Source organism: Henckelia pumila, chromosome 2 (genome assembly GCF_033568475.1).
Source record: "Henckelia pumila isolate YLH828 chromosome 2, ASM3356847v2, whole genome shotgun sequence".
Classification (NCBI taxonomy): Eukaryota; Viridiplantae; Streptophyta; class Magnoliopsida; order Lamiales; family Gesneriaceae; genus Henckelia; species Henckelia pumila.
In genome coordinates this window covers 147,085,547-147,111,609 of record NC_133121.1, presented here as the reverse complement: position 1 = coordinate 147,111,609, position 26,063 = coordinate 147,085,547, and the positions used below count along the sequence as shown (strand labels likewise).

At 36.1% G+C, this 26,063-nt stretch overlaps 2 protein-coding genes across 4 annotated transcripts; both read right to left on the bottom strand.

Annotated features, from left to right (window-relative positions):
* Positions 1–3,183: 3,183 nt before the first annotated feature.
* Positions 3,184–5,502, bottom strand: LOC140885146 (vicianin hydrolase-like). 2 transcript variants are annotated; one of them, XR_012150816.1, is made up of 4 exons: positions 4,619–5,502; positions 4,283–4,385; positions 3,655–3,810; positions 3,184–3,276 (listed from the first exon to the last, which is right to left on the bottom strand). XR_012150816.1 is itself a non-coding variant. In XM_073292082.1 (4 exons), the coding sequence occupies exons 1-3, from the start codon at positions 4,694–4,696 to the stop codon at positions 3,749–3,751; spliced, it is 243 nt and encodes an 80-aa protein (XP_073148183.1). In that variant the 5' UTR covers positions 4,697–5,502; the 3' UTR covers positions 3,184–3,276; positions 3,707–3,748. The 2 variants fall into 2 exon arrangements, 1 of the variants encoding a protein (XP_073148183.1); XM_073292082.1 differs by having other exon boundaries at positions 3,707–3,810.
* Positions 5,503–20,676: 15,174 nt separating this feature from the next.
* Positions 20,677–25,418, bottom strand: LOC140881197 (uncharacterized). 2 transcript variants are annotated; one of them, XM_073286318.1, is made up of 9 exons: positions 25,299–25,418; positions 24,990–25,057; positions 24,505–24,661; positions 23,638–24,368; positions 22,858–23,022; positions 22,635–22,751; positions 21,659–21,838; positions 21,440–21,486; positions 20,677–21,201 (listed from the first exon to the last, which is right to left on the bottom strand). In XM_073286318.1, the coding sequence occupies exons 2-9, from the start codon at positions 25,035–25,037 to the stop codon at positions 20,931–20,933; spliced, it is 1,716 nt and encodes a 571-aa protein (XP_073142419.1). In that variant the 5' UTR covers positions 25,038–25,057; positions 25,299–25,418; the 3' UTR covers positions 20,677–20,930. The 2 variants fall into 2 exon arrangements, with proteins under 2 accessions (XP_073142419.1, XP_073142420.1); XM_073286319.1 differs by having other exon boundaries at positions 23,638–24,365.
* Positions 25,419–26,063: the final 645 nt, after the last annotated feature.

Sequence of the window (26,063 nt, the reverse complement as noted above, 5' to 3'; positions counted from 1 at the left end):
TGGTTTCAATTGTCGTGATTTTTGTTGTTAATCATACCGTCGATTAAAGGTGGAAATCCAAAATCCTATCAATTTTACTTGTTTTAAAGATTGGGCAAAATTTTGGATCTTTTGTTATTGATTAGAGGGTGTAATTCAGATTTGTAATCGTGTTTGCTAATCTTAAACATCAAGATTCATTTCAAATGTATCAAAAAGACATTTTGGAAAATCAGTGACAACAATCCCGCTAGACCTGGTAACTATAGATCTCAGCTGCTGTCCTTTCCCTACGTCTAAACACTTGATGTTTTTCCTGCTAGTATCCATTCAAATCCAAACGCTTTCTAGATCATAATCTGATGATAACATCCTCTAAATACTGTAGAAAACACAGTATCTATCTATCAATCTTCCAAAACTGATATCTTCCAAAAATAATCTGAAATACTACTTCGTTCAATTTCCGAAAACTGAATTCAATGTTCCTAAATCATTAAGTGATACCCAAAATTTCCAGTTGTCTTTCTAGCAAAATGGTATTCCATCTTCCCCATTTTTGGGTTACAACATCTGTATCTACCACAAATAATTTCAGAAATAAGATTAAACTAGTTTCCAATGTCACAAGTATTACTTCTTATTGGTTCTTAAAAATGCAAGCTTACAGAACTGCTTATTTGCCTTCTATAATTTAAAACTAAAATCAATACTGATTGTTCTTTAATTATTGTATCAATTATAATTGATCCACTGCAACTCATACTTATCCGTTGAATCTAAGCCTGACATGATAAATCAATTAAGTCCATCCTCTTTTCCATTCTTGATTTACTAGAATCTCACACTGTTGATCAACAACTATTATCTCTGTGGTTCTACTTATCAAGAATTTAACTGAATCCAAAACACTTGGAGTAATAAATTTCCATACTGATTTTACTCATATTATCTCTAATGAGGTTAGATGATAATCAAGATTAGTCTTGATCTACTACAAAACTTATCGTTGTTCATGCATCAAAGATAATATTTGGACTAATTTCAATCAAATTATCATTCTCAATTCTGAAAAAGTTACCAGAAGATCTTATTTCATATCTATGAAGAAGTCAGACAATAATCCAATGATCATCAGTCCTTAGATTAATTTATCTTATTATGTCTCCAATATCAAATCTATCTGCTCAGAATGTGAACCAGTTAAGGAATATCCTTTCCAAAACTATCCTGACAGCAGAAAATCTTACTCTGTATCTCTGACGAAGTCAGACAATAACTAATTTTCTTGGATACTAAATCTAGTATCAAACTCTATCTCTACAAGAGAATCCACATGTCGAATATCCATACCCCTACTGACACTATTGCAAACCACCAGACTAAGGTAGCCTCCCCTGTACACCTTTTTTTCCCCTGAAGCACAAAAGGCTCCCAGAGTACTATAGGCCTAGGGTCGTGCTTCCTCTCCGTCTAGTAATATATCCACACAGTCCACAGCACTTGGTATATTTTAACATTATGCTCTTGTTGAAAATATATCATTCCTGGAACTACTCAATGTCAATCAACACATTAGATTATTCCAGAATATACACAACTAAAAATATTCACAACCAGGTTGTTCAGAACGATCACTTGTCGAGGATTATCCATTCTAGATTATTCTGATAACAGAAAATTTCAAACTGCATTTCTAATGTAGTCAGACGATACTTATTCCTTATGAAAGCATTCAACTTGTCAAAATACCCCTATGATTGTTATAAAACTACTAGGCTAAGGTAGCCTCCCCCATATATGCCCTCCCCCTGAAACACGAAAGGTTTCCAGAGTAATGCCGACATAGGGTCGCGCTTTCTTTTCACCTAGATAATTCATACAATTCACAGTATATGGTATAATCTTGCCCAATTATATGAATCATCCATCAAATACTGTAGTTGAATAACTGATCAATTAATCATGATAATCCCAAATATTACAGTACTTGAAACACAAATCCAGGTTCTAAATAATCTTTATTACAATCCCAAAACGAAACAACTGAATACAAGTAGATAAATCCAAGTGTCGTTAAATTCTTATTACAATTCAAATCAGTTTACATAGAAGGATGTACAATGATTACATCAAATATCTAGAATCAAAATATAATGATCTCAAATGCTTACAACTGAAATACTGTTTACAACAAATCTTAATATAGTATTAAGACCCAATACAACGGAAATCTTACAATCTGACTAAATGCGAAAATTTTTCATTACGTCTATTACACAAAAGCATCGATACAATCATGTTAGAAGACTTCCTCCTAGCAAGATCTAAAATATTTTATCCTACTAGGAATGCCCAAAGCTTCATGAGGCATTCTCTTGGCAGGATCTTTTGAAATCTCTCCAAATACTAGTGGAGAGTCTTCAGGGGTGGCTTCCTTGGTCGAAGCTGAATGGATGACTACATGTCACACATTCCAGTCAACCTTGAGAAGTGCCTGGAGTTCTCAACAACTAAAAACCACAAACTTTTGATTGTTCACAATACATTGTCAGTTTAACGTAACGTGTGTATGTGTCATGTCATTCCAGTTTCGTGCAACTTCAAAAGAATTCATACTAAGAATGTTTAGCGACCTATGACAGTTCAATGCAAGTATCACAATCCAACACTCCGTCATCTCAACAATCCCAAACAAAAACATGCACTTTCTTGAGATTAATTACGTACCTCCGGATTTTTCACCCGGTATTGTTTTATAAGCCCCAATAATTACCCGCAAACTTAGCTATACACTACAAGAAAAATGCTAAAAGACAACAGATTTTATCCGTTGTCGTAGGGGGTTTAAAACCGTTGTAACTGATGGTATTGTCAAAACTGCGCACCTACGACAACGGATTTTATCTATTGTCGTTTCCCTCAAAGACAACGGATTTGTGTCAACGACAACGGATTTTATCCGTTGTCTTTGAGAAGAACGACAACGGATAAATCCGTTGTCGTAGGTGCGCAGTTTTGACAACACCATTAGTTACAAGGGGTTTAAACCCCTACAACAACGGATTATATCCGTTGTCGTTTTCTATATAAAAAACAAAAAAAAATAGATTTTTTTATATAAATTCTAATATTATAAATAATCCAAAATTTAAAATTTCATAAATAAAATTTAATATACAATTTTTTTAGTATTACAAATCACTCGAAATTAAAATTTTAATTTAATACACACTGCAAATCGAAGTATCCGACGTCTTGCCTCATTATAGCCTTCAAACCTCTTGTTCTCAATCTCTGGAACAACACAAATCCAAGAAAAAGACAAAACAATTTGTCAGCTTAGCCACATATGTATTGAAAATCTAGAAACAATGAAACTAATTAACGTCATTGTAAAGAAGAATTTTTTTTGAAATATATTTTGCATCTCGCAATATCCCAGAATACAGTAGAGAATTAACTTGGATAAGTACTTAATCTGTACCAATTAACTAAATAACAAACTAAGGGGTAACAATCAAATCAACCTAGCAGAAATAAATTGTTTACAATTCAAGAGCAACAAAAAATTTCAATTGCAGGAGAAACAAGAAAAAGAAGGTCCAAGAACAAAGAAGTTCAAATGGACAACCAATATCATGTGAAAGAAAACTGAGAAAACATTAGAAACACCTCAAAGAGTCAGAAAGTGCATGTATGAAAGCTTTTGATGAAGTGTATGCACCTCCCCATGGTGGCAGGGCCAAAACAGTGACACTTCCAAAATTTACTTCCCCTTTTTCCTAGATTCCATGAGAGGAACTACAGCTTGAATTAACCTCAAAGAACCTACAGATAAGAACAGTGAAGTGCATTGAAATAATCAGACACACATCAAGAAACTAGATTATTCAGTCAATTTGAACAATTTGATAAGTCAATCCCACAGAATAATGAGGTGATCTGCAGTAATATAAGTGTTCCATCACTTAAAGGTTGGTTGTACACATAACAGTTCGAAAATTATTTCGTTTCGCAGCTAAGGGATGAGAATGAAATGATATTCCATGACTAAAATAAATGCCCACATCAGGAGATTGATGCAATCGCTTGAATCTTAATTATTAAAAACACTACCGCTGATGCTTAATAAATTCCAAATTTTGTGCTAAATCTCCAGTCATTACATGGATCTTAAAATGATCAGCATGCAACAATAAAAGGCTAAGATGACTTGAGGAGATGTAAAAATAAAACATTCTCGACGTAGAAATTTTCATAAAATGAAGACGAATATGAAATCACCGCCACAAAAGATTACCTTTTTCTGTAATATTAATTTTTGGCTCGTTGTAGGTATCCTTGAAGTAGACTAGAAGCTTATGTAGTTCTTCCGGGTACACGAAGAAGGAACCAACTCCAGTCTGAAAATCATAAAATCACATAAATAATTAAGATGGCTTGATTTGGAAGGAAATATATCGAAATTCGGATTCGTATTCTTGATTACATACGGCCTCACCAATGGGTACCATTTCTTGAAGCTGGAAGAGAATTGAGAAGATAAAAAAAGTCATGTATAATGGGATTATAGATATATATATATATATCAATACCAATTACAGCCATAGTTTGAATGTACTCAAAGTAGATGTACCTGGTTTTTCTGCAACTCCGGGTTTATTTCTCGGAACTTTGCCACTTTTGCTTCCAATTCCAGCGTATAGGACTGCATTTTCCAAGTCACGAAATATATAAATAGAACTATTAATTAGGATATACCTTGCAGACGATGATGGAGCTGTCCACCTGCAGGAAGATTGTAGCCCCCTGCCTGGAAATCTTTGTATTGCATTGGCTGAGGCGACGAGAAACTCGAGTGTGCCAGGTCCATGATTGGTTGTGCGTCATCCAGATTACTTTCCAGATGATGATGTTCCAGTAAGATTGTAACCCCCTGCCTGCTGTATATAATGAGTCATGTGTATTGCATCGTCTGCAGATTCTGCTCATCACTTTCCCGGCCGAAATGAAGCTGTCCATCAGGATTTTTACTCCATGATTCCTAGAAACTGTGATGTATTGCCTGCTGCTGATTCTGTCACGACAACCAAAGATTCTGCTGCTGTTGTTCCTAACAACCACACTGCACATATCCCCCAAGACAAAGGAGGGTTGATACTGTCTAATGTACAAGACAAAAGCGAAAGTAATAAAGGAATATTTCTCAGCAGTATAACATGTTATTGTTTCAACCTCACAAAATAGATTATTTTCTACCCGTACCCGTATTGCATTCACACCTGCCAAAAGAACAACAAAAATCAATAAACACCTCTCAACCATTATACCAACCAGATAAAAAAACTCATTCCACAACAGAAATCTGAATTTAAAAAAACAGAATATCATCAAGAAGAAATAAGAACATTCTCCACTCTAATCAACAAAAAAATAATAATAAAGAAAAGAAAAGCCCCCGTATTTTTACCTCAAATAAAATCAATTGACATTCTAAAAAGAGCAAGACCGACAATAATAGTTCACGGCGGCGACACGGTGGAACTCAGCCAGAAACTCGTCGAAATCGCGACTGAAATGATCAAGAAATTGGGGGAAAAGGCTGGCTAAGATCGTACCAATACTAGGCTTTGAATATAATGTATAAAAACCAAAAACAGCTAGAAATTGCAAGGAAACGTAGCAACAAAACTTACATAGTGCTTGTCGCAATTTGGCAGCTTCGATTCAAGCTGTAATCACAACAAATTATAACTCCAACAATGCTGAAAACATATCAAACGTTCAAATAAATGCATCACACGATTAAAATCGTTAAAACGATCAAATTAACATCAAAATATACTATAAAATACTTACCCCTGCCTTACCAGGGAATATGCATTGCCACAGCATCAAATTCACTGTACCATCGGGAAGCATCTCTAGTTTAGCCACAAAACCCTGAAAAAAGGCATTTTACAGAAAAATGTTCCGACTTAAACAACAAATCGACAGACATAAATAAAATGAAAGCAAAACAAACAACAAAATGCGAAAAAAAATCTCAATCGAACATGAGGATGATTTGTGCGCTAGGCTTTTCGTTCTTCAGCCAGCCTTCCGTGCGCGATCCCTCTACATTTAAAATCCTCTGCCGCTGGGCAAAGTCGTATCCGGAGCCAGAGAGGAGCCGTTGTCTGGAAAATTCATTCTTTAGCCAGCCATCCGCACGCGATCCCTCTGCATCTGCCTTCGGGCAAAGTTGTATCCGGAGCCAAAGAGGAGCCGCCGTCTGGAAAATGATCGGGAGTGAGAGAGTGACCAAAAGTCTTCCATCATCGATCCTTCTTCTGCGACCGCTCTCGATCTGAAGTTGGCTAGAGTTATGGCGGCTAGGGTTTGGTAATTGATGGTGAGAGCGATAAGGAGAGAAAGTGAGAAACGAGAGATATAAAAATGAAAGTGTGTTTCTAAGTTATAAGTATTATAACATATTTAAAAAAAATTATTTTTATTAATATTATAAAATAATAATACAACAACAATTTTGTAGAATTCGTTGTCGTAGGCCATAAAAAACGCGCACAAAGACAACGGATTACGGATTTTAAAATCCATTGTCGTAGGCCATAAAAAAAACGCTAATAGACAACGAATTTTAAAATCCGTTGTCGTAGGTCATAATCTGTTGTCGTTTTTTAACAAAATAAGGCAAACGACAACGGATTTTAATAAATCCGTTGTGAAAGCTCATGAGCCAACGGTTTTATCACAAAACCGTTGTCGTTTAGATGTTGTTGTACATCAAATTTGTTGTAGAGATAACTAAGATAGGATTAGAATTTCAATCCCCCCGTCTATAGCTCGAATAGAGCAACAATCCCATTTAGCCCACATACTTAGCTATGGAACAACGATTATGATTTCAATCATTGTCCAAGCCCGGATGGAATTGTTATTTTAAAATTTCAAAATTATTAACCCCATGGAATCCGCATACTTAGTCAAGAACAAGAGATTATAAGGATTTCAATCTCTGCTCGTAACCCGAATGGAGTTAACTTAACTTTCAACCGAAGTTTTTTTTTCCAAACTTTTATAGGTACGCCCAAGATCACACATGAAATGTATAACAATCATTAAGAATCCAAAGATACTATCACAATCAACAAGCATCTATTGTCATGCAATGGTCAAACAAACACGAACATCATCAATTATATCGCTACACTACACTAGTCTAACATGCGTGCTTAAGATGATTCACGATTCAATCAACAGTTTATCATGTTCAATCAAAAGCAACATTTTCCAAAAAAATTTTTAATAACTTTATCAACATAGGCCAAAAATCATTGTGAGACCTCGGTTCTAAACATCTAATTAAGGAGTAAACAATAATTAAGCAACCAAGATCTAAGAACTAAAAGCAAAGCAAAGGAAAAAATATTTTTTTTTTTAAAAGGGGCCGCGCTCGGGCGGCCATAAACTGCCGCTCGAGCGCGCCCTACTCCTTGGCGCTACTGGAATACACGGAATGGGGTGCGCTCGGGCTGCTAAAAAATGCAGCTCGAGCGCCCTTCTACAGCAGAAACAGAACAGCAGAATTTATGCTAAAACTCAAGCCCAAAACCATCAACTAATAATCATGCATTACAATCATGAATTCTCCAACTAATACATGAAGTTCTAGAGTTGATCAAATGTCCAAAAGGCTAGAACATGCAACGATCATATCTCGACAAGGCTATTACAATACGAATACAAACATAAGAAGTTCGAATTCTAACATGCTACTATCTAAACTAGATGAACATGCTGACACGACTTCTAAACCGAGTCTCACTACTAGCTCTCCCTCTTGAAGCTAACCATGCCTCTTCTGACTTGGTCCTGCCCCATCTGTTGCCAAGTACACATACAAAACAAAGTAACAGCCGGAAAACCGGTGAGAATGATAATCCCAGTAAAAGCAACATTTCAAATAATGGATATACAACATGCTATCAACAACATATTCAAGTCGAAGCTAAAGATATGCATGTCTTTAAAACCAGGATATCGATTCTGATAAACAAGGGAGTGCTGCTCTGCTTTTGGGATCCCGAGGATAAGATCACGTAACGACTCACCGACTTTCCCAATCGAGGTGGTGCCACGTATCCCACTCCTCTAGACTTTGAGCAACCATAATGAGTATGCTAGCACTAGGCGAAATACTACAACCTAGGCCACTCAATCATAGTTCCCAAACATCTAAACAAAAAGGGCGGTTTTGCCCGCTGAAAACAAGATTGACTCAAGATGAATGCATAACAGAAACATAAAACTTAAGTCATTTAACAAAAGCCAAAACAATCAAACAAAACACAAGTTCCTCATGCTAGAACAAGTGTAGATGCAAGTACGTGATTTCAAAAGGGAAAACTCGAGAACCACAGTCCCGAGTATGCTATCCCGCTACGATGACTGCTTTTACCTTTCAATGCAGTAGCTTCCAACTCTGGATACGCTACAAAAGAGACTGTGTCAACAACTATACAATCTAACAATAACAAGGCAACGGTTCAAGGAATTGCTCTATACCGTTTTTTTGTTCAAATCTCGGAAACGATCAAACAGCTGCTAACTCTGGGCTTGATACCTCCAAACGAATCTGTTCAGATACAAGAGATGATTGATCAATAATCACGATCAACTTACAAGCCAAGTTCATAACTCAAAAACGGTTCGAAATCTCCAAAACTCAAACCGACGGCATAACGGCTATAACTGAACAAACCGGCAACGCAGACAGCAGTTCAATACCGATAAAAACTCAATTCAATGCTAATACAACAACAACAATACAAACCCAACAAATCTCAAAACCATGATTTTCAAAAATGGCTTCCAAAATTCATAACAATTCCGAACGTCGCTCTATTTCAAAACCGACAGATAATAAACGATCAGAACTCCGTCAAGAACAACATACTAGAATCTAAATCGATTCTAACAACCTCCGAAAATCAAAACATATCTGATCGGAGAAATACTTACGGTATAACGGAGCTCTCACTGCTGTGATCACTAATCTGCCTTCAGAATTAATTTCTAACGGCCGGATCGAGCTCGGGAGGAAATCTGGAAGCTTGAAATCCAAAAGTTGCATCTACAATGGAGGATGCGTGCTTGAGGAAGGAGGAGAAGGCTTCTCCAATCAAATCCAAGTGTAGATAATATATAAAAATCAATATTTGCGTTTTAGTCCCTGAAATTTCCAAAATTTGCAAAAAAAACCCTGATCAAAATCAAACCGGCTCGAGAACTCTGTAATCTCTGATTAACTCAAATAAACTCATTTAAGATAAAAACGGGGCGTTACAATCATCATTCTACTTATTCACACAAGAAAAATACAAAACATAATGATATGCATGATTACGAACTATATGCAATGAACTAAACCAAATGAATGCAAACAACAAACAAAAAAACTAAACACAAAGAAAAAGAAAAACAACACTCCCTTGGTTATAGATTCGTCCGCTTTCTTTTCGACAGTATCAGTTGGAGCAATAACAACAGACTGGGTATAACGGCAGGCACTGCAGACTGGAATGGGAAAGAAACAAAAATAAAAAAAATAAAACTAAAAACAAAAATAAAATAAAATAAAATAAAAAGCAATGGAAAGAACACTGGGTTGCCTCCCAGTCAGCGCTAAGTTTATAGTCTACAGTCCGACTATGCAGAAGCAACCAAAAAAGAGCGGCTGCCGCCCATAGTAAGAATCATATGACTCTACGTATGGGTCTTGATTTCCTACGCCCTCAAGCTTGGCGTGATATTGACATGGGAAGCTCGTCAGTCCAGCAATACTCGGCATGAATTTTTTCTTTTGGAAGGAGACTTCGAATCTAGGCTGAAGCTCATAGAGGATGCAATATTGTGGAGTTGGCGTCAATGGCAAGAACGTATCTTCTAATGGTGGACATGTAAAAACCATTGATGAGGTCAAATCTTTTGCCTTGTATGTTTATTCCTCCTCCACTATCACTTTTGGCTCCTCGTCACATAAAGATTCTTCAAAAAATAGTTCTTCTTGCTCTGGCTCAATTATTTCATTCTCTTGGTAGATCTCAAAAATTGGTTCTCTATGAAGCGCAATTTGTTCATTCAAAAGACTCAAAGACTTGATGCGGCTTTCTAAGAACTGATTTGTTGATGTCTGCCGTCGCACCATGTTCTCCAACTGAGCCATATGATCCTCAAAATGCCCTGTACACTCTTCTTGATTTGTGGAGTTGAAATGTGGAGGATATTGGTGACTCCAACCCTGCAGTGAAGGATCACAATGCCAATGTTAGTCGAAATCTGTCATATCATTTAACAAGTGCATCGCGCTGACGTAATCTCTGTTGAACAAGTGACTGCCAGTGGCCAAAGCTCCATAATCTACCCAATGTCTTGTCATCTCATCCAATCCACCATAAAAAATCTGCACTAGAGTGTAGTTTGAAAAATTATAGCATCGAAATCTGTTCGCCAAATCATTGAATCTCCCCCAAGTAGCATAGAAAGGATCTGAGTATTGTTGGCAAAACCTTGTGAACACCTGTCGATGATCCATCTCCAAGAACCTCACAAGTAAGAAAAATATAATTAATAATGAAAAAAAAAAACAAATGCAAGAAAAAAAATGTCTAGTCTCAAGCAAATAATCTATCCTAATATTAACCAAATAGTCCCCAGCAACGGTGCCAAAAACTTGACCGGCTAAATCGATGTGATATGAATATACTGGCAAGAGTACCAGGTCAAGTAATAGTAAAGTGGACTAAGAGTCCAAGTATCGATCCCACAGGGACTGCAGTCAATTCTCAGGAATTAATTATTTAGCTTAATCTAGACAAAATCATAAAAATCAATTTGATTTAAATAAAAATAAGAATATAAAATAAAAACTGCTTAAGAAACAAAAATTAAAATAGATGAAAAGAAAATTTAATTAAAACAAGACGACCAAGACACACGTAGGTACCGAACAAATCATGTAAAATGTAACCGATTCAGGACTCAGATTTAATCTTAAATCACGGAAATTCTCCTAACTTGTTCAAAGGTCTATTTATAGAAAAATCAAACCTATTCAAATGTTGACGGATTAATCTTTCATCATTCTAATCAAATTTGAATGCATGAATAACTATGAAAATTCAGTAAACACCTAAACCGCACATTGAAACCAAATTCTATTTCTAGTTGGTTTTACAATATGTTGATTATCAAAGTGATCGAAATAAATCCCTCCTCTGTCAAATTGGAATCGATTAACATGCAAGCAAACAGTTGATCAGACTATTCACTAGACAAATATAAATCTGACAATCAATAAAATAAAATCAACTCTGAAAAATCCCAAACAAACATCCAAATTTTCTACATAAATTTGTTCGGCCCAATCACGTCGTCTTGGTTGAAAATAGACTACTCAATAATTGAAAACAATAATTCAAAAAAAAAAAATAAGAAGAAAAGAACAGAGAAATCTTTTCTCCCAAGCCTTGTAGCCGCCTCTCTTGTGTTGTCTGCGTTCTGGAACTTCGAAAACCTTCAAAAGTATCAAAATCTCCTATTTATAGTATTTGGATCCCATAATAATTATTTTCCTTAGGCCACAAGGAATTTCCAAATTCTCTGACTCCCGAACTCACGCACGAGCGTGAAAGAGTCCTCGCTTGCGCGCAAGCCTTCAACACAGTGTCTGAACTCTTCTCATGCACACGCCTGGCATAAGCTCGCTCGCGCGCGACCAGCCCTCAAATCTCTGGAATTATCTTCCGCGCTCGCGCGAGGTGTAAATCTTACTCGCGCGCGTTCTACTTTTTTTCATGCACGATAGCGCAACACATAGTGCGGTTTCCCCCTGTTCTTGCGCGTTAGTGCTGCTTTCCTGCGCGTTTGCGCCTCCTTCATGTGCTATTGCGCTTGATTTCTCCCATTTGCACTACATGTTGTGCAAACAACTTCTTTAGCGCTTCAATCTTTTTTTTTTCTTTTCTTTTATCTTCTCTTGACTTCAAATCTCTTTTAATTTTCATTTTTCCTACAAATAGAACCCGGAGAATGAAATGCACACAAATGCAATAAAACACATAATAACACACAAAATAATATGAATGCACACAAAATAAACATAAAAATATCACGAACTAATGCATACAAAATGCACTTTTCAAGTTCAAAAGTGGATCTTATCTTCCAGCTCCATCCTGCTGGGATCCACATAATACGAAACTCTGATGCCAATCTTGGAAATGACGATCTTGGAAAAGCCTAGGTATCCTGCCATTCCAATTTATGTTACTGCTATCATCATCGAATTCAACTCATAACCTACAAAGGATAACCCAAATATCAATACTATGTCACAAATAAACTTATTGCATGCTCTGATATCATAAATGTAGTTACCCGCACCGTGATCACCTACTAATCCAAAACTTAGGCATGCGATTAAACAATAAAATAATCACAATCACAGATAAAAATGCGGAAACTTAAATAACTAAATACCAACATGGTAAAACCTAGTGGTAGGCCCCGCAATCCTGCCATGGTCACCACCAAAACTCAAATCTCTAGGAGAACTACTTGTAATTGCCCCATTGAATGGGGTGTCCAGACAATAGAAAATAACTAGACGTGAGCGCTAAAGCTCAATACGCTAGTATGGGTAAACATACGTATATGATGCAAGCAATGTAATGACCGGGAAATAATATCTGGATAGACAAATCAGAATCTGCTCAGATTGGCGCCTAGGACATGAGCTGTAGCCTCAGGGAATCAAACCACTGGACCCAACCCCTCACTCCTAACCAAATGTGGACCTAGGATGTCCCCCAAAAACACTAGAGATAGAACGACCCGTCGGCTGAGTGACTCTCAGTGTCTCCAAAACGTCCTAACAAGGGCTGAGCACCCTATAACACATGCTTAACTTGAAGAATATACAAGCTCAATATGAAATGCACATGCAACACAACATCTCAAAAAAGTAAAACATGGATCATCCATAATAATCATGGAACATAAATGCAACACATAAGCATGCATACCCGTTGGAAATCTCAGTCAATTCTTACGTACCTTTCTAAGGCAGTTCCTAGAAGCCCCCATCTAGGTTCCAAGCCTACCATGCAACACTATAATTCATAATAACCATGCATCAACTATCATGCTCGAAAAGCCTTAATTAAACTATATCATACTCCATATTTTCTATAAGAATCTAGAGTTATACTTTCGTCCGTTGTCATCCCACTGATGTCGAATGCCCAGATCTTGGGTACAGCCCTGCTATGACTCCTGGACACCTGGCCAAAGCTCCGCTACTTGGCCGCTACTACGGACACTGTCCGTTGTATAAAAATATACTAATACCGACTCCAGCCCTTTATAAAAGAGTCCCAAAGCCCTTAAAATCGAGCCATCATGGGAAAGGAGAGGTTTCTAAGCGATTTACAAATGAGCATCTCGACCCCTATTTATAGGCCAAGTTCGGAGCATCCGATCCCCCGTTCGTATGGTCTGATCCTGCATGATATCCACGTTGCATGCATGCAAGTTCGGATGGTTCGATCCTTCTTCGGATCGTCTGATCGGTCTTAGTGACGTCAGTCATGACGTCATCCATCTGACTGGATTTGGACATCTGTTAATTTGAGTTCGGACAATTCGATCTCTTGATCGGAGCGTCCGATCTCCATTGGATCATCCAATATTTCATGGGTTTAAGTTCGGACCATCTGAACTCTCCGAGCCCAATTAAGCCCACTAACCAGTTTCGGGTGTTCTGGATCCGATTTCTAGGTTCGTTTGATCATATAAAAATCCATTAATCATGTTTTATTAATGATTAGACAAATTAATCTTGTAAAATGGAATCGGGCTACTACAGCGCTAACGTCCAGTACAATAAATATGAGTATAAAAACCTATATGTGCACGCATATGACGTTGAATGAGTAATTGGATCAACAAGAAAAACTCATGCTCAAACCGAAGACGCTAGAGTGCATAGTACCAACTCGAAAATACCACTCTGGATAACTAGAAACAAACATCCTGACGTGGATCTGGAAATATATAGAAACATCATAGTCCTCTCGACCCTTCGGTCACTGTGACTCATGAAGTCCAATCGTCCACAAACTAGGGCTGAGCAACCCTACTAAACGTGGCTATCTCAAATGTGATATGACTCAACGTGATACATGGATGCAACATATGAACAGTAATATATGCATATCATGGTAGATAAATACAACAAATAATAATGCATTTTCAGCTGTATATCTTAATCGGTATTTACGTACCTCTATAGGTGAAGTCTAGGTGAATAGCCTAGTATCCAAGCCTATAAATAAATGCATACGTTATCACTTATACCATTCTAAAAGGCTTAACTAAGCTAATAGATACTCCTAAACTTATCAAGGATCTCGGAGTATTACCTTTGTCTGTTGTTATCCAACTGATGGTGATGACCCCAAACTTTAGGCGCAACTTCGCTACGATCCCAATAGCGTCTCATTATCGCCCGACCCTCGATACAACGTCTAAAAAGAACCAAATATCGAATACGAACAAGAGAGAAGGATGTGGAATTGGAAATCTGAAGTGAGGTTCTCGTCCCCTATTTATAGTCCGATCTCTGGTTCAGAGCTTCCGATCTCTGGTTCAGAGCTTCCAATCGTGCCTTCAGAGTTTCCAATCCATCATCGCCGAACATGTGTCCTGTGAATTCACAACTCACTGTATGAGGTGGAGTTCGGACCTTCCGAACGGTCTTGAGTCAAATCACCAATCAGAAACCCTACCCTGTCTGTCTGGGAGAGTTCGGAAGTTCCGATCTTGAGTTCGAAGCTTCCCAACTGTTCTGCTATGTTCTTCCGAAAGCAACCTTGCTAGAGGTGTCAAAATGGGCTAGGCATGTCGGGATGACTCGTCCCGTCATACAAAATAGGTGGATTGGATTGACAATTTTCCAACCTACCTAAAAGATGAGCCGACCATCCCGCCTAATGGTGGGTTGGGGTGGGTGATAAATGTTATTTTTATATATTATTTTGCGTTATTTTCGAGTCTAGTTTGCATGAATTTGTTATGTATTTAGAATTGTTTTTGTTTAATTTATTTATTATTTCATGTATGCGGTTTACATTTCACTTTTCCCAGTTTCAATGAAGGTACAATGAATAAATCAAGATTTTGGAGCAAAAGAAGAGCCACAAGAAGGAATTACGCAGCAAAAATTGTCCAAAAATTATTTATGATGATAGATAGACCCAAATTCAATCTTCACCGTTCAACGTGAAGTATAAGATGTTATAAAACATCTATCCAAATTTTAGCTTGATCCGACGGCTAGCACTTTGGATTGATTTATCAATAATTATGCGCGTTGAACATGCTACTTGCGCGAGAATTAATTTTGGAGCAGAATTTTGGGCGTTCGATCGGCCGATTTTTGCGCTCGAGCACGCCTGGAAGGCTTTTTATGGTTGAGACAGAAGTTGGGGTGCTCGAGCGCTTTCGCTGAATTTTAAATGATCAAAACAGAAGTATGGGCGTTCGAGCGGGTGATTGTTGCGCTCGAGCGCGATTGCGGGCCAATAAATTTACAATTTTCAGACTCTTTTAAAAAAGGAAAAAAATGTCATGATTCTTGGACGTATAAATACATATTTTTCATCAGATTTTAGGATAGAATCATATTTTTGAATATGACTGCTAGGACTGAGTATTGAAGACTTTGAAGAACGCTCCATTCTAGTTTCTTCTTTCTTCTTCTTTTTTTATGATTAATACTTTGTTTTGAATTAAGTTCTCGTTTCTTAAGTAGTTTTTTTTTTAACCAAGACCACGAGATTGGGTCGAAACTAATTTACGTTTGAGACGTGGTTGAATATGTGATATATTTTGAATATTTTCAGTTATTGGTTGATGTTAGTTTAATATTTCTTGTGAATAACTTGATTACCTAGTCACATGTTTGTTGATTAATCACGAATTGAAAGAAGTTTGATTAAAGATAGCTTCAAAGATATCAATCAACATATAGTTAAACCGACTAGAAATAGTAATCAGTTTCAGTATGCGGTTTTAGATGAAAAAATGAATTTTCATAAATATTAATTTGTTTGAGTTTGATTAGAATTAATTAATCCGTCCAACTTGAATAGGTTTAGCAAATCTAGAAATAAATTATTAAATATTATAGGAAAATTCACCGTGATTGGAATAAACATGATTTTTAGTTTGTACCACGTTGATGCATAAATTAGTTTGATATCTTCGTGTTTCTTAGTTGTCTTGATTTAATTGAATTTATCATTGAGCTCTAGTTGTTAGATATTTTCATAATTATTTATTATTTTAATTCTTATTTTTATTCAATTCATCGCACTTTTTATTATTTTGTCTAGATTAAGTTAAATAATTAAATCTTAAAAATTAACTACAGTATCTGTGGGATCGATACTTGGACTCATTGTCCATTTACTATTACTTAACTTAGTCTGTTTGCTAGATTTATTCATAACCGAATTTTACTATAATTATTTTGTGATATTTTTGAGTCTAGTTTGCATGCATTTGTTATGTGTTTAGAGTTGTTTTTGTTTAATTTATTTATTATTTCAAACATGTGGTCTACATTTCACTTTGCCCGGTTTGAATAAAGGTACAATGAAGAAATCAAGATTTTGGAGCAAAAGAAGAGCCACAAGAAGGAATTACGAAGCAGAAATTGTCCAAAACTTATTTATGATGCTAGAGAGAACCTAATCCGATCTTCACAGTTCAAAGTGAAGTATAAGATGTTATAAAGATTATGTCTAAATTTCAGCTCGATCCAACGATTAGTACTTTGAATACGATTTTTTCAAGAATTATGCCCGTTGAACATGCTACTTGCGCGAGAATTAATTTTGGAGCATAATTTTGGGCGCTCAAGGGGCCGGTTTTTGCGCTCGAGCGTGCCTGGAAGGATGGTTGAGACATAATTTGGGGTGCTCGAGCGCGTTTGTCGAATTTTAAATGATCAAAACAGAAGTATGGGCGCTCGAGATGGCGATTGTTGCGCTCGAGCGCGATCGCGGGCCAAGAAATTTATAATTTTTGGATTCTTTTAAAAAATAAAAAAAGTCATGATTCTTGAACGTATAAATACATATTTTTCATCAGATTTTCGGGGATAAAATCATATTTTTGAATACGACGACTAGAGCTGAGGATTCAAGACTTTGAAGAACGCTACATATTCTAGTTTCTTATTTCTTCTTCTTCTTTTTATGATTAAAACTTTTTTTGAGTTCGGAAACTCATCCTTTATGTCCGAACCCAACAATGAACTCTTCGGTGCTTCCGATTCAACCTTCTGGAGTTGATTCTTGACTTGGTTTTATCATATTAAAAATCTTTAATTATGTTTTAACACTCTAAACATGTTTTTTTTTCATTTTAATCACTTAAAACGAAAGTCGGGTTATTAAAATATCTTTGATTTTAACAAAAATAGTGCTCTAAAAATCACGGATTAAGTTCGAAAAGGTGAATAAAAAATGTGAAAAATTTGGTTAATATAAAGTTGAACACATTAAGTGCGAAAAAACTTGAGTGTTTTGGCTAAAATTTTAAATTAATTAATTTCAGTTTTGTTTACTTATTAATATATAGATCAAAGTAAACAAATTTCTAATAAGACGATTGTTCTTAAGTTTTGAGTGTAGTAATGTTCTATAATATATTGATTGGCAAAAATAGAGTAAAAACTTAAATAACTTCGTTACGCTAAATTTTGTAGTTAAATTTGTTTATGATTGTAAAACATGAAATTTGATTTTGACCCTTGATAATAACTTTGGTTGAAACTATTACACATTTTATGTACCTATTTTTCTGAAAGAACAATACCATTTTTTTTTTCATACAATGGAAGTGACAAAATTTCTTATCTTATCTAACAACTACTCACATATGTAAAATTTGAACTCAAAATAGTGTATCTTTGGACTAGGGCCACATCCAAACGATTACATATTTTGACGCGCCTGTTTTGTGTAAGCTTAAATTTTATATAGTATTTGTCATATAATTTACCTTACGAGTAGGCGGTGATAATTGACGATTATGCAAAATTTTACTATTTATGGTAAAAATTAATGAGAAAATATCTAGCTCAAAGCATTAAATAAGTAGATAGACCAACTATAGTACTGGCACTATCATCATATGCAGCAGCAGCTCATGCGCATCTGATCTTAACAGAAAAGACCAATTAATACAAGAAAGTACTAAAGAACTGTCAAATACCCATCATTTTAATTTGTGTTTGGATTCTTCTTCTGAATAAATAAAAATCTAAGAAACACATCATACAATGATTTTTAGGGAGGCTTGGCTAGTTCACGTGCATGCACGTGTACTTTCCTATCTAGCAGTGGTACGTTCTTGTAGATAACCAATAAGCTCCATCTTAGATATTGTAACTTCAAAGGAAAACTTGTTGCATGCTAGCATTCTAATAATACCCGAATCTGCATACTTTAAAAATCAACGAGTTCACATACAAAATCAACGAACCTAACATATGTTTATAGAGGTTCGTTCATCTTTAGATGTTTCAATGAGTAGCACACGGTATTTTTGGACGTTTCTGGAGTACATTATTAAATATATATATATATATAGTAAGAATCTTTTTTATATTATGAATATGATATTATACTTGAAAATATCAAAAGAAAGAGGCACCAACTGATGGAGAGAATCAAAAGTGGGAATGAGAAGTCCAAATCCAAAGGATAAAATAAGTTATCAAGAGCACGTGACATCGCTGGGGACCCTGACAATCAGATAAAACGATAAGGTTAGGATTAGGAACCTTGATCTGCTCTGCTCGACTTTAATGCAACACAGGGACATAGGGTAGCACGTGGGAATGGGCCCGAGCCCAGTCAGCTTGCCCCCGATGTTGGGTCAGCGCCCAAAAACGTGTCAACCACATGGGTCACATTTGAGGCCCATCCAATACCACGTCAATCGAGCTTTAGGGGTTGTCACGCACGGCAATCATACTTTGATATTGGTTGTCGGAGGAACCAGTTAATGGTCATGTGACCAACTACTCTTTTAAATCAACATTAATTGATAGTTCCTTGTCAATCTCACCATTCAATCAATCTATTCAAAATTACATCATTTTAATTTAGCACATGATTTTGTGCCGCATAGTTTCATGTCGAGTGAACACAAGGATAATATAAAGATGATAAAATGAAAGATAAAGAAAATGTACAGTAAAACTCGAGTCAGTGACATGCAAGATCGGATTATGAAATAATCAATGTTTAATCATTCACATCGAATGATATTGCGATAATTATGAAGTATAATATTGGGATTAAGACTATATATGTTTGAGAGCATGAATCTTATGTCAATGTTTGTATGAAAAAAAAAAAATGGTGGCCCTAAAAAGAAGTTGTTGATTAAAAGTCATTATCTAGTGGGGTAGGACGAGCAGACAAAGCTACAAGTTTGGCAATGTCAAACTCATCTTAATGTCATTCAGTGTTGGCCCACAATCAATTTGCTTGGCACCACGAATTCCTATTTCCATATCTCCACCCACTTCCCTTTCTTACTATATATACACACACACGATGACATTTAGTTCTCACCTTGTTCACTTGTACAACGCAATCATATATACCAATTCTACAGAGCCAAAGAAATTGCCAAGTATTTCCCAGACCCGATTGCTGATAAACATGGCAACAAACTCAGCTTTCTCAGCAAGAAGTTTGAAACTCGGAATGATTCGACGCCTCTCGAAGCAAGTTAGACAGCAAAGAACTCGACTCTACATCATCTGGAGATGTACAATTCTGCTTCTGAGTTGGGATGATTGAGAATTCGAGCTTCTCACTACTGATGTATAACACACAATACAAGAGAGTTTAAGCAACAGGGGCAAATTCGGAATGAATGAGCTTTCTCTTCCACGCCGATGATTATGCCCAAGTCCCTCTAAAATAGACTAAGTCAGCCGTTCCTCTGGCCTTCAGTGTAAGCTTGGGTCTCGTAGTTCTTGTTTAGCATGAAACCTCTTTTACTTTTCGTGTACATACGTCTGGATGGTGGATCGCCTTGTATAGAGTAGGGAACTGATGAAGTTTTGTGAAAAATACATACAGTATAAACCGAGCTTCCTTAATTTCTTTTGTCTTTTGATCCTTTTGCAATCAATACCATGTCATGTAAAAACGGTTCACAAGACAAATCATCACAGCGCATAAAATTCAGTCATCTGAAGCGCAATTTCAGTCCAAAAGGTATTATGCTTCACGTTATATTTGCTCACATGTAAGCGGACCTTATTATCAGCACGGGGAAAATAAAAAAGCTAGGCACATTTTGATTTCTAGTTCAAGAATCATAACATATTGTATGCAGCAAAACATGTACTAAAAGTCTAAAACACACATTTTAATCCTTGTGTTTGTTGGGGCCATTTGATCCAGGTTGATCATGCACCTCTAGCCATTTTTTGGCAAACATTTCATGTTATATCTATCCTACAAATTCAATGTCGAAGAACAGTGAACTGCATATATAGCTGTAGTCAAATGTTGAATGAAACAAAAATCTTGATCCTTGACAATGATAAACCTATATTATTATTATAATTTTTATCTTTTACATCGTACTGTACATGTAACTGAATCAATCCAGAATCCATATAATTCCAAACACAAACGACTAATGGAAAGATGTGACAATCTAGAAGTATTACAAGTTTCAGATACACAAATATAATACAAAAGAAACAGCTAATACCTTATGAAAATAATCATGACACCTCAAGATGTTTTCGTTGCTAACAGATGCTTCAAACCTAATTCCAAAAGTCAAAGAAGATCCCAATCCTCTTCAAGAACTGACTTGCGATCCTTGGTAGAGACCTCGATAGCTGTATCTATGTTCTGTGGGGTCTCATTTAAATCATCTTGGTCTGCATTTGCCACCATTATATCTGGAATCGAGCTTTTGGACGACGAACTAGAAGAAGCTAAAATGAAACTAGTCTGGGCCGAAGAAAGTGATTTGCACAATGGAACATGCTGGTCAAAATTTTCCTTCAGCCGCTTCACATCTTGACAGATAACAGCAATTTCTCCTCTGAAAGAAGAAGCGGATTCGCGTCAGCATAAGCTTTTCACCAATCTAGCACAAACGAAATCAAATGGCTGCTTCTCGGAAAAAAAAAAAGCGAAGAAGGGAAAAAAGAGGCGAAAACAAATTAACCCATTACTAAAGGTTCGTAGGGTCATGTTCATTCCATAATGCAAACAAGATAGGTAAAAGTTCGACTTACACAAGAAAAGAAGAATCAATAGAAGAAATGTGAAAAACTTACTGTAACATGTCTACAACACAACCCCGATCCATGAGAAATTCCCGGAGCTGTAATACATCCACCAAAAATAATCACAATCCTATAAATAAATTAAAACAGTAGTAACCAAAACTGCTACCACGGGACGTAACTCGATCATCAAATTTATATTATCGATTCGAGCACCCCAGATAACGTGACAGAAATGAGATAGACCACATAGAGAAAGGATTCCACCACCTTGGCATTTTCTTCTGCCTGTTGTTTCAGGATATTTGCCTCTCGTAGCACTTTTTTCATATCCATTTCATGCTCAGCAAGTGCTTTCTGTGCAAACTTTTGCTTTTCTAGTTTTTCTTGCTCCGCAGATTTAATTTCATGCTCAGCTGCAGCTAATCGCACTTCTAATATTTGATGCATCTGCAGGAAAATGATAGATAAGATTGAGAGTGTCTATGGTAATTAATACTAGAAAAACTTGCATTAGTTTTGAACATTTTCAAATATTTTAGCATTAGATTAACTTAACTGGTTGGATTCATCAAGTCAGAAGAGAGTATGAACTAAAGAATGGGATCACAAACAAAAGAATAGTATATAGACATAAAAATGATCCAGAAGAAAATCACAAAAAATCTCAAGGAAGAACATTGTACAATACATTGTCACCAAATTTCAACTCAATAAAGTCAGTGAACAGTAAAATATTTAGATTTAAGAAGCACGACAGGAGATACATGCATCTAATATAATATAATGACAAGTAGAAGCACACATTTATTGTGCACGAACAGTATGCATATGTTACTTCAAAAGTCAAAACAAACTAAACAAGACGAAATGCAGCCATGGAAAATGAGTAAAACTGAGGCCAAGTAATATTGAACCAATATCCATGAAACTCAGCAATTACTACATAGCAATATCTATTAAACAACCGGATACTTTACATTTTCACTGTTTATTTCCTTTGAAAAGAGAAATCAGAAAGTAAAAACAGAAGTGAAATTGAGGGAAAAATATCAAACTACTATCTTTTCAAACCAATTAGAAATTGTTCATCAAACAAAGTACATCAGTGCCACAAATCAAAATACTTTCAGATGAGGTATGCCAAGTAGACCACCAACTTAAATGTGCTAAACAAATTATACTCAAGGAATTTTATAACCGACGATGTTACAACAGAAATGGCCAAAGATAAGAAAAAAGCCACCTCGTCGACAACGGCAAGAGATTTATCTTTTTCATCTGACAATAAAAGCAATCGAGACTGGAGTTCTCTCAACTCAGTTGCAAGGATGGCCTTTTCACCATACACTTCTCCAGCATGCTGTGAGGGAAATAAGGCAGGCGGGCAAGATAGTTTAGTAGAAGAACAGAAGGTCCTTCAAATTATCTTGAAGGAATATTTTGCAACTAAGTAAAAGGAATACAACCATGTCATTTGCCTCCTTTGCATTTTGCAGCATCTGTTTAAGCTCCTCCACCATATCAGTGTCTTCTTTGAAAGCATCCTCTTTAGCTTTTCCTGCAACTTGCTCTTTCAGCTCCACTTCCCTCATCATGCTGACAATGGACTCCATTGTGGAGAGTAATGTTTTCTGCAACAGTTCAATTGATCCAAACACAAAAAACTCATAAAAAATGTAATGACACAGACAGCTGAATTACAAAATAACTGTCCTTAATTATTACTTAATTTTCATTAGTTAGCTATGAAAAGAATTTGCAATCCAGCCATCATTTGGAAAGAAAACAACTTTCTGTTCTTCATTAGACCACAATATTGAGGGCATATTGGCATATAATGAAGGCCCAGTGTGAAAGCTACAGCCATTTCACCCATCCCTAATTTTTGTTCTTTCTGTATCTCTAATGCAACAAACAGAAATATGATGCTTAGATGAGCCCGATCCTCAATGAAAACAGAAATGTTTTAAGGGTGTGCATTGAACTACAGAAAACAATGATGTGGAATATCATATATTTGGGTCTATGTTTGTCTCTACCTTCTCCCCCGCCAAATTGAAAATAAATCCAAGGATTAGGCAGTAAAAGTCTTCCACACATCAAGTTACCACATATAAATAACAAGAAGATTCAAGGTAATGTTATGCATATAGATTTTTTTAATACATATATTTATGCATCAAGCTTTAAACATTACCACATGTCCATGATAAATCATCGGAGACAATGAGTCAAAGAGCTGATACCTTATTATTTCTTGCGTCAGCAACAATTTCATCAAGAACACTCATGGTATGCATTCCCTCAGATTCAGACAAGTTAAACTCATCTTCAAGATAAACAGTGTCATCGGAAACACCTCCATGCACGTCAGGCAGCACTATTGATTGCACACTTCTGTCAGTTGTTAGATCTTGAACAGTCACAACAGCAGTGTCACCCATTAAATTGACGCCCTCTGCAATAGGCTTTCCCTGATCGTTTTCTTTATTGGTGACCATGTCAAGAAAGGTCTCCGTGTGACCATCAAAGTCATCCCTTTCTTGAGCGAGATTCATGATTTGATTAACACCCATAGCCACATTTTCCAAAGTTCCCAGTGTAAGATATGAATTTTTATCAGTTGAAGTTTTGATGTTGCTTTCGGGATAATTATTGACTCCATTTGTTTCTTTTCTTTCTGGGTCCACACACACTTCACTTTGAAGAATGCTTATACCATTTTCATCCTTCAACAGGACAGGTAAAGGAGTTTTTATGCTATTTTCACCCCAATTCTGTGACAAAGTAATTTCAGCAGTAAGACCCTCTCCTTCATGTTGCCCACTGTATGAGTCGAAGAAGAACTCATTACTCCCACTAATAGCATCTTGAGAAGACTGGTGATTGCCATCATTCACATTATTCACAAAAACCTCTTGAGCTGAGTCTATTGTTTCTCGAGACATATCCACCAATTGTGTAGGCGCAATAGCTTCTAAAAGAACACGTAGAATCAAGACGTGGAAACATTAGGACCAGTTAAAACTTCAAAATAGAACTGAATAGCTCAGCAAATGATTATAAAAAGCAATAAAAGTTCAATTCTAGAAATTGCACTCAAAATAACTCACCTTTGGGCGAGTGACCCATCGAAATGCTTCCAATCGGAACACTTGATCTAGATCTATCATCAAAGAACGGAATGATCTCCACAAGCACTGCCTCCACAGCTGCATCAGGATCCTTGCTGTGCTCAATAGCAACAGCTCTAAGAGCTCGAGCATCAATCTGTCACCGAGAGGATAGAACAAAAACATAGCAACTCTCTTTTCAAATGAAGAATTTCGATGATTCATTTCTCTCAGACTACAAGGAATCGTTCTATGAGAAAAACTATTAAGATATCACAGTGAACACATATCAAGCACAGAGGAAACCAAAACTAAGCCTTTTAGGTTTTGCAACTCTTAATATTATATATTTTGATAAGCAACACAAGTATGTCCCCGAAGAGACAATACAATCAGAATTCATACAGTAATTCAAAACTACCGCAAAGCCAGAAATCCGATTACCAATCCAATTGTCATATCAAAACGTCGGAACCCAAATTTACCTGCGGGAACAGCTCCTGTAAACACTTGTACACTTTTTTAAAACCCATCTCCAATTTCTGGATCAACCCTGGGGAAAAAAAACCAACAAAAAGATCATTGATTCATTTCTGAATTTATCATATTGTATCGGCCCGTTACATGCATCAAATCAACCACCGAGACATATACGATGGGGAAAAGAGACGGGTATAAACTTTGAAAACATTAAACCCCGATCATCTTCAACAAATTGTTAATTCATATAAAAATTACAACGAAGAAAAGCAAGCGAAACTCAAAAAACAAACCCTAAAGTAATCATTACTAACCGATTCCGCCCGAAAACTATGGAGTAATTTTCACAGTGAAACAATAATGCAACGAGAAGATGAATTTGTCGAAATGGCGGATGATAGGGGCCAGCCAGTGTAGATAGTCGGTGGGAGGAGACTAATGGCGCTAAGAAATTGGGTATTTCGGGCATTTTCATTGGTTTATCCAGGGGCAATTGTGTCCCAATTTTAGACGGGACAAATTTGCATTGTAATTATAGTATTATTTAATTTAATTATAATATAGCATGGTATCCCGCGGCCGTTATCTTCAATGTGTTCTGAATAAATTTTCGGACTAACACAATAATTTACAAACTACGCTAATTAGATAAACTGCACTTGACAAGCCCTGTGAGGCAGACTAACATTCTAGCTTTTCGTTATACATGGTTAGAAAAAAAAAAAAAAAAAAACGCTTCTCCTTCTTCAAGTGATGCATGTGAATGATGATAGTTTTCCTTTTTTAAAAAAAAAAAGTTATTAAAATTTTAAATTAAAACGAGAAGAAATAAAAATAAAATATAGAGGAAAATGTTATTATAATATAAAATTATATATGTAGTTAGTTTGAAAATTTTAGGCAATCCAAAATTATTCCATGATTATATATAGTTAATGTAAGGTGCTTTTTTATCATATATATTTAGCTCGATCTCCTATGAGAGTTTCACGGTCTATGTACAAGTCAATATGACTCATGTCTACAATTAAATAAAATAATAATATTTTTCATGAGTAAAGTTGAATAAGAGGTTCGCG

What these genes read in the sequence shown, in the direction of transcription:
- LOC140885146 (XM_073292082.1), bottom strand. Translation starts at nt 4,696, where the DNA reads ATGCAGTCCTATACGCTGGAATTGGAAGCAAAAGTGGCAAAGTTCCGA. An exon ending in CGGAGTTGCAGAAAAACCAG is followed by an intron (nt 4,386 to 4,618) that starts GTACATCTACTT and finishes TATGATTTTCAG; the next exon opens with ACTGGAGTTGGTTCCTTCTT. An exon ending in AATTAATATTACAGAAAAAG is followed by an intron (nt 3,811 to 4,282) that starts GTAATCTTTTGT and finishes TCTTATCTGTAG; the next exon opens with GTTCTTTGAGGTTAATTCAA.
- LOC140881197 (XM_073286318.1), bottom strand. Translation starts at nt 25,037, where the DNA reads ATGGGTTTTAAAAAAGTGTACAAGTGTTTACAGGAGCTGTTCCCGCAG. An exon ending in CAAAGGAGGCAAATGACATG is followed by an intron (nt 22,752 to 22,857) that starts GTTGTATTCCTT and finishes TTTCCCTCACAG; the next exon opens with CATGCTGGAGAAGTGTATGG. An exon ending in TGTGTTGTAGACATGTTACA is followed by an intron (nt 21,202 to 21,439) that starts GTAAGTTTTTCA and finishes TTCTTCTTTCAG; the next exon opens with AGGAGAAATTGCTGTTATCT.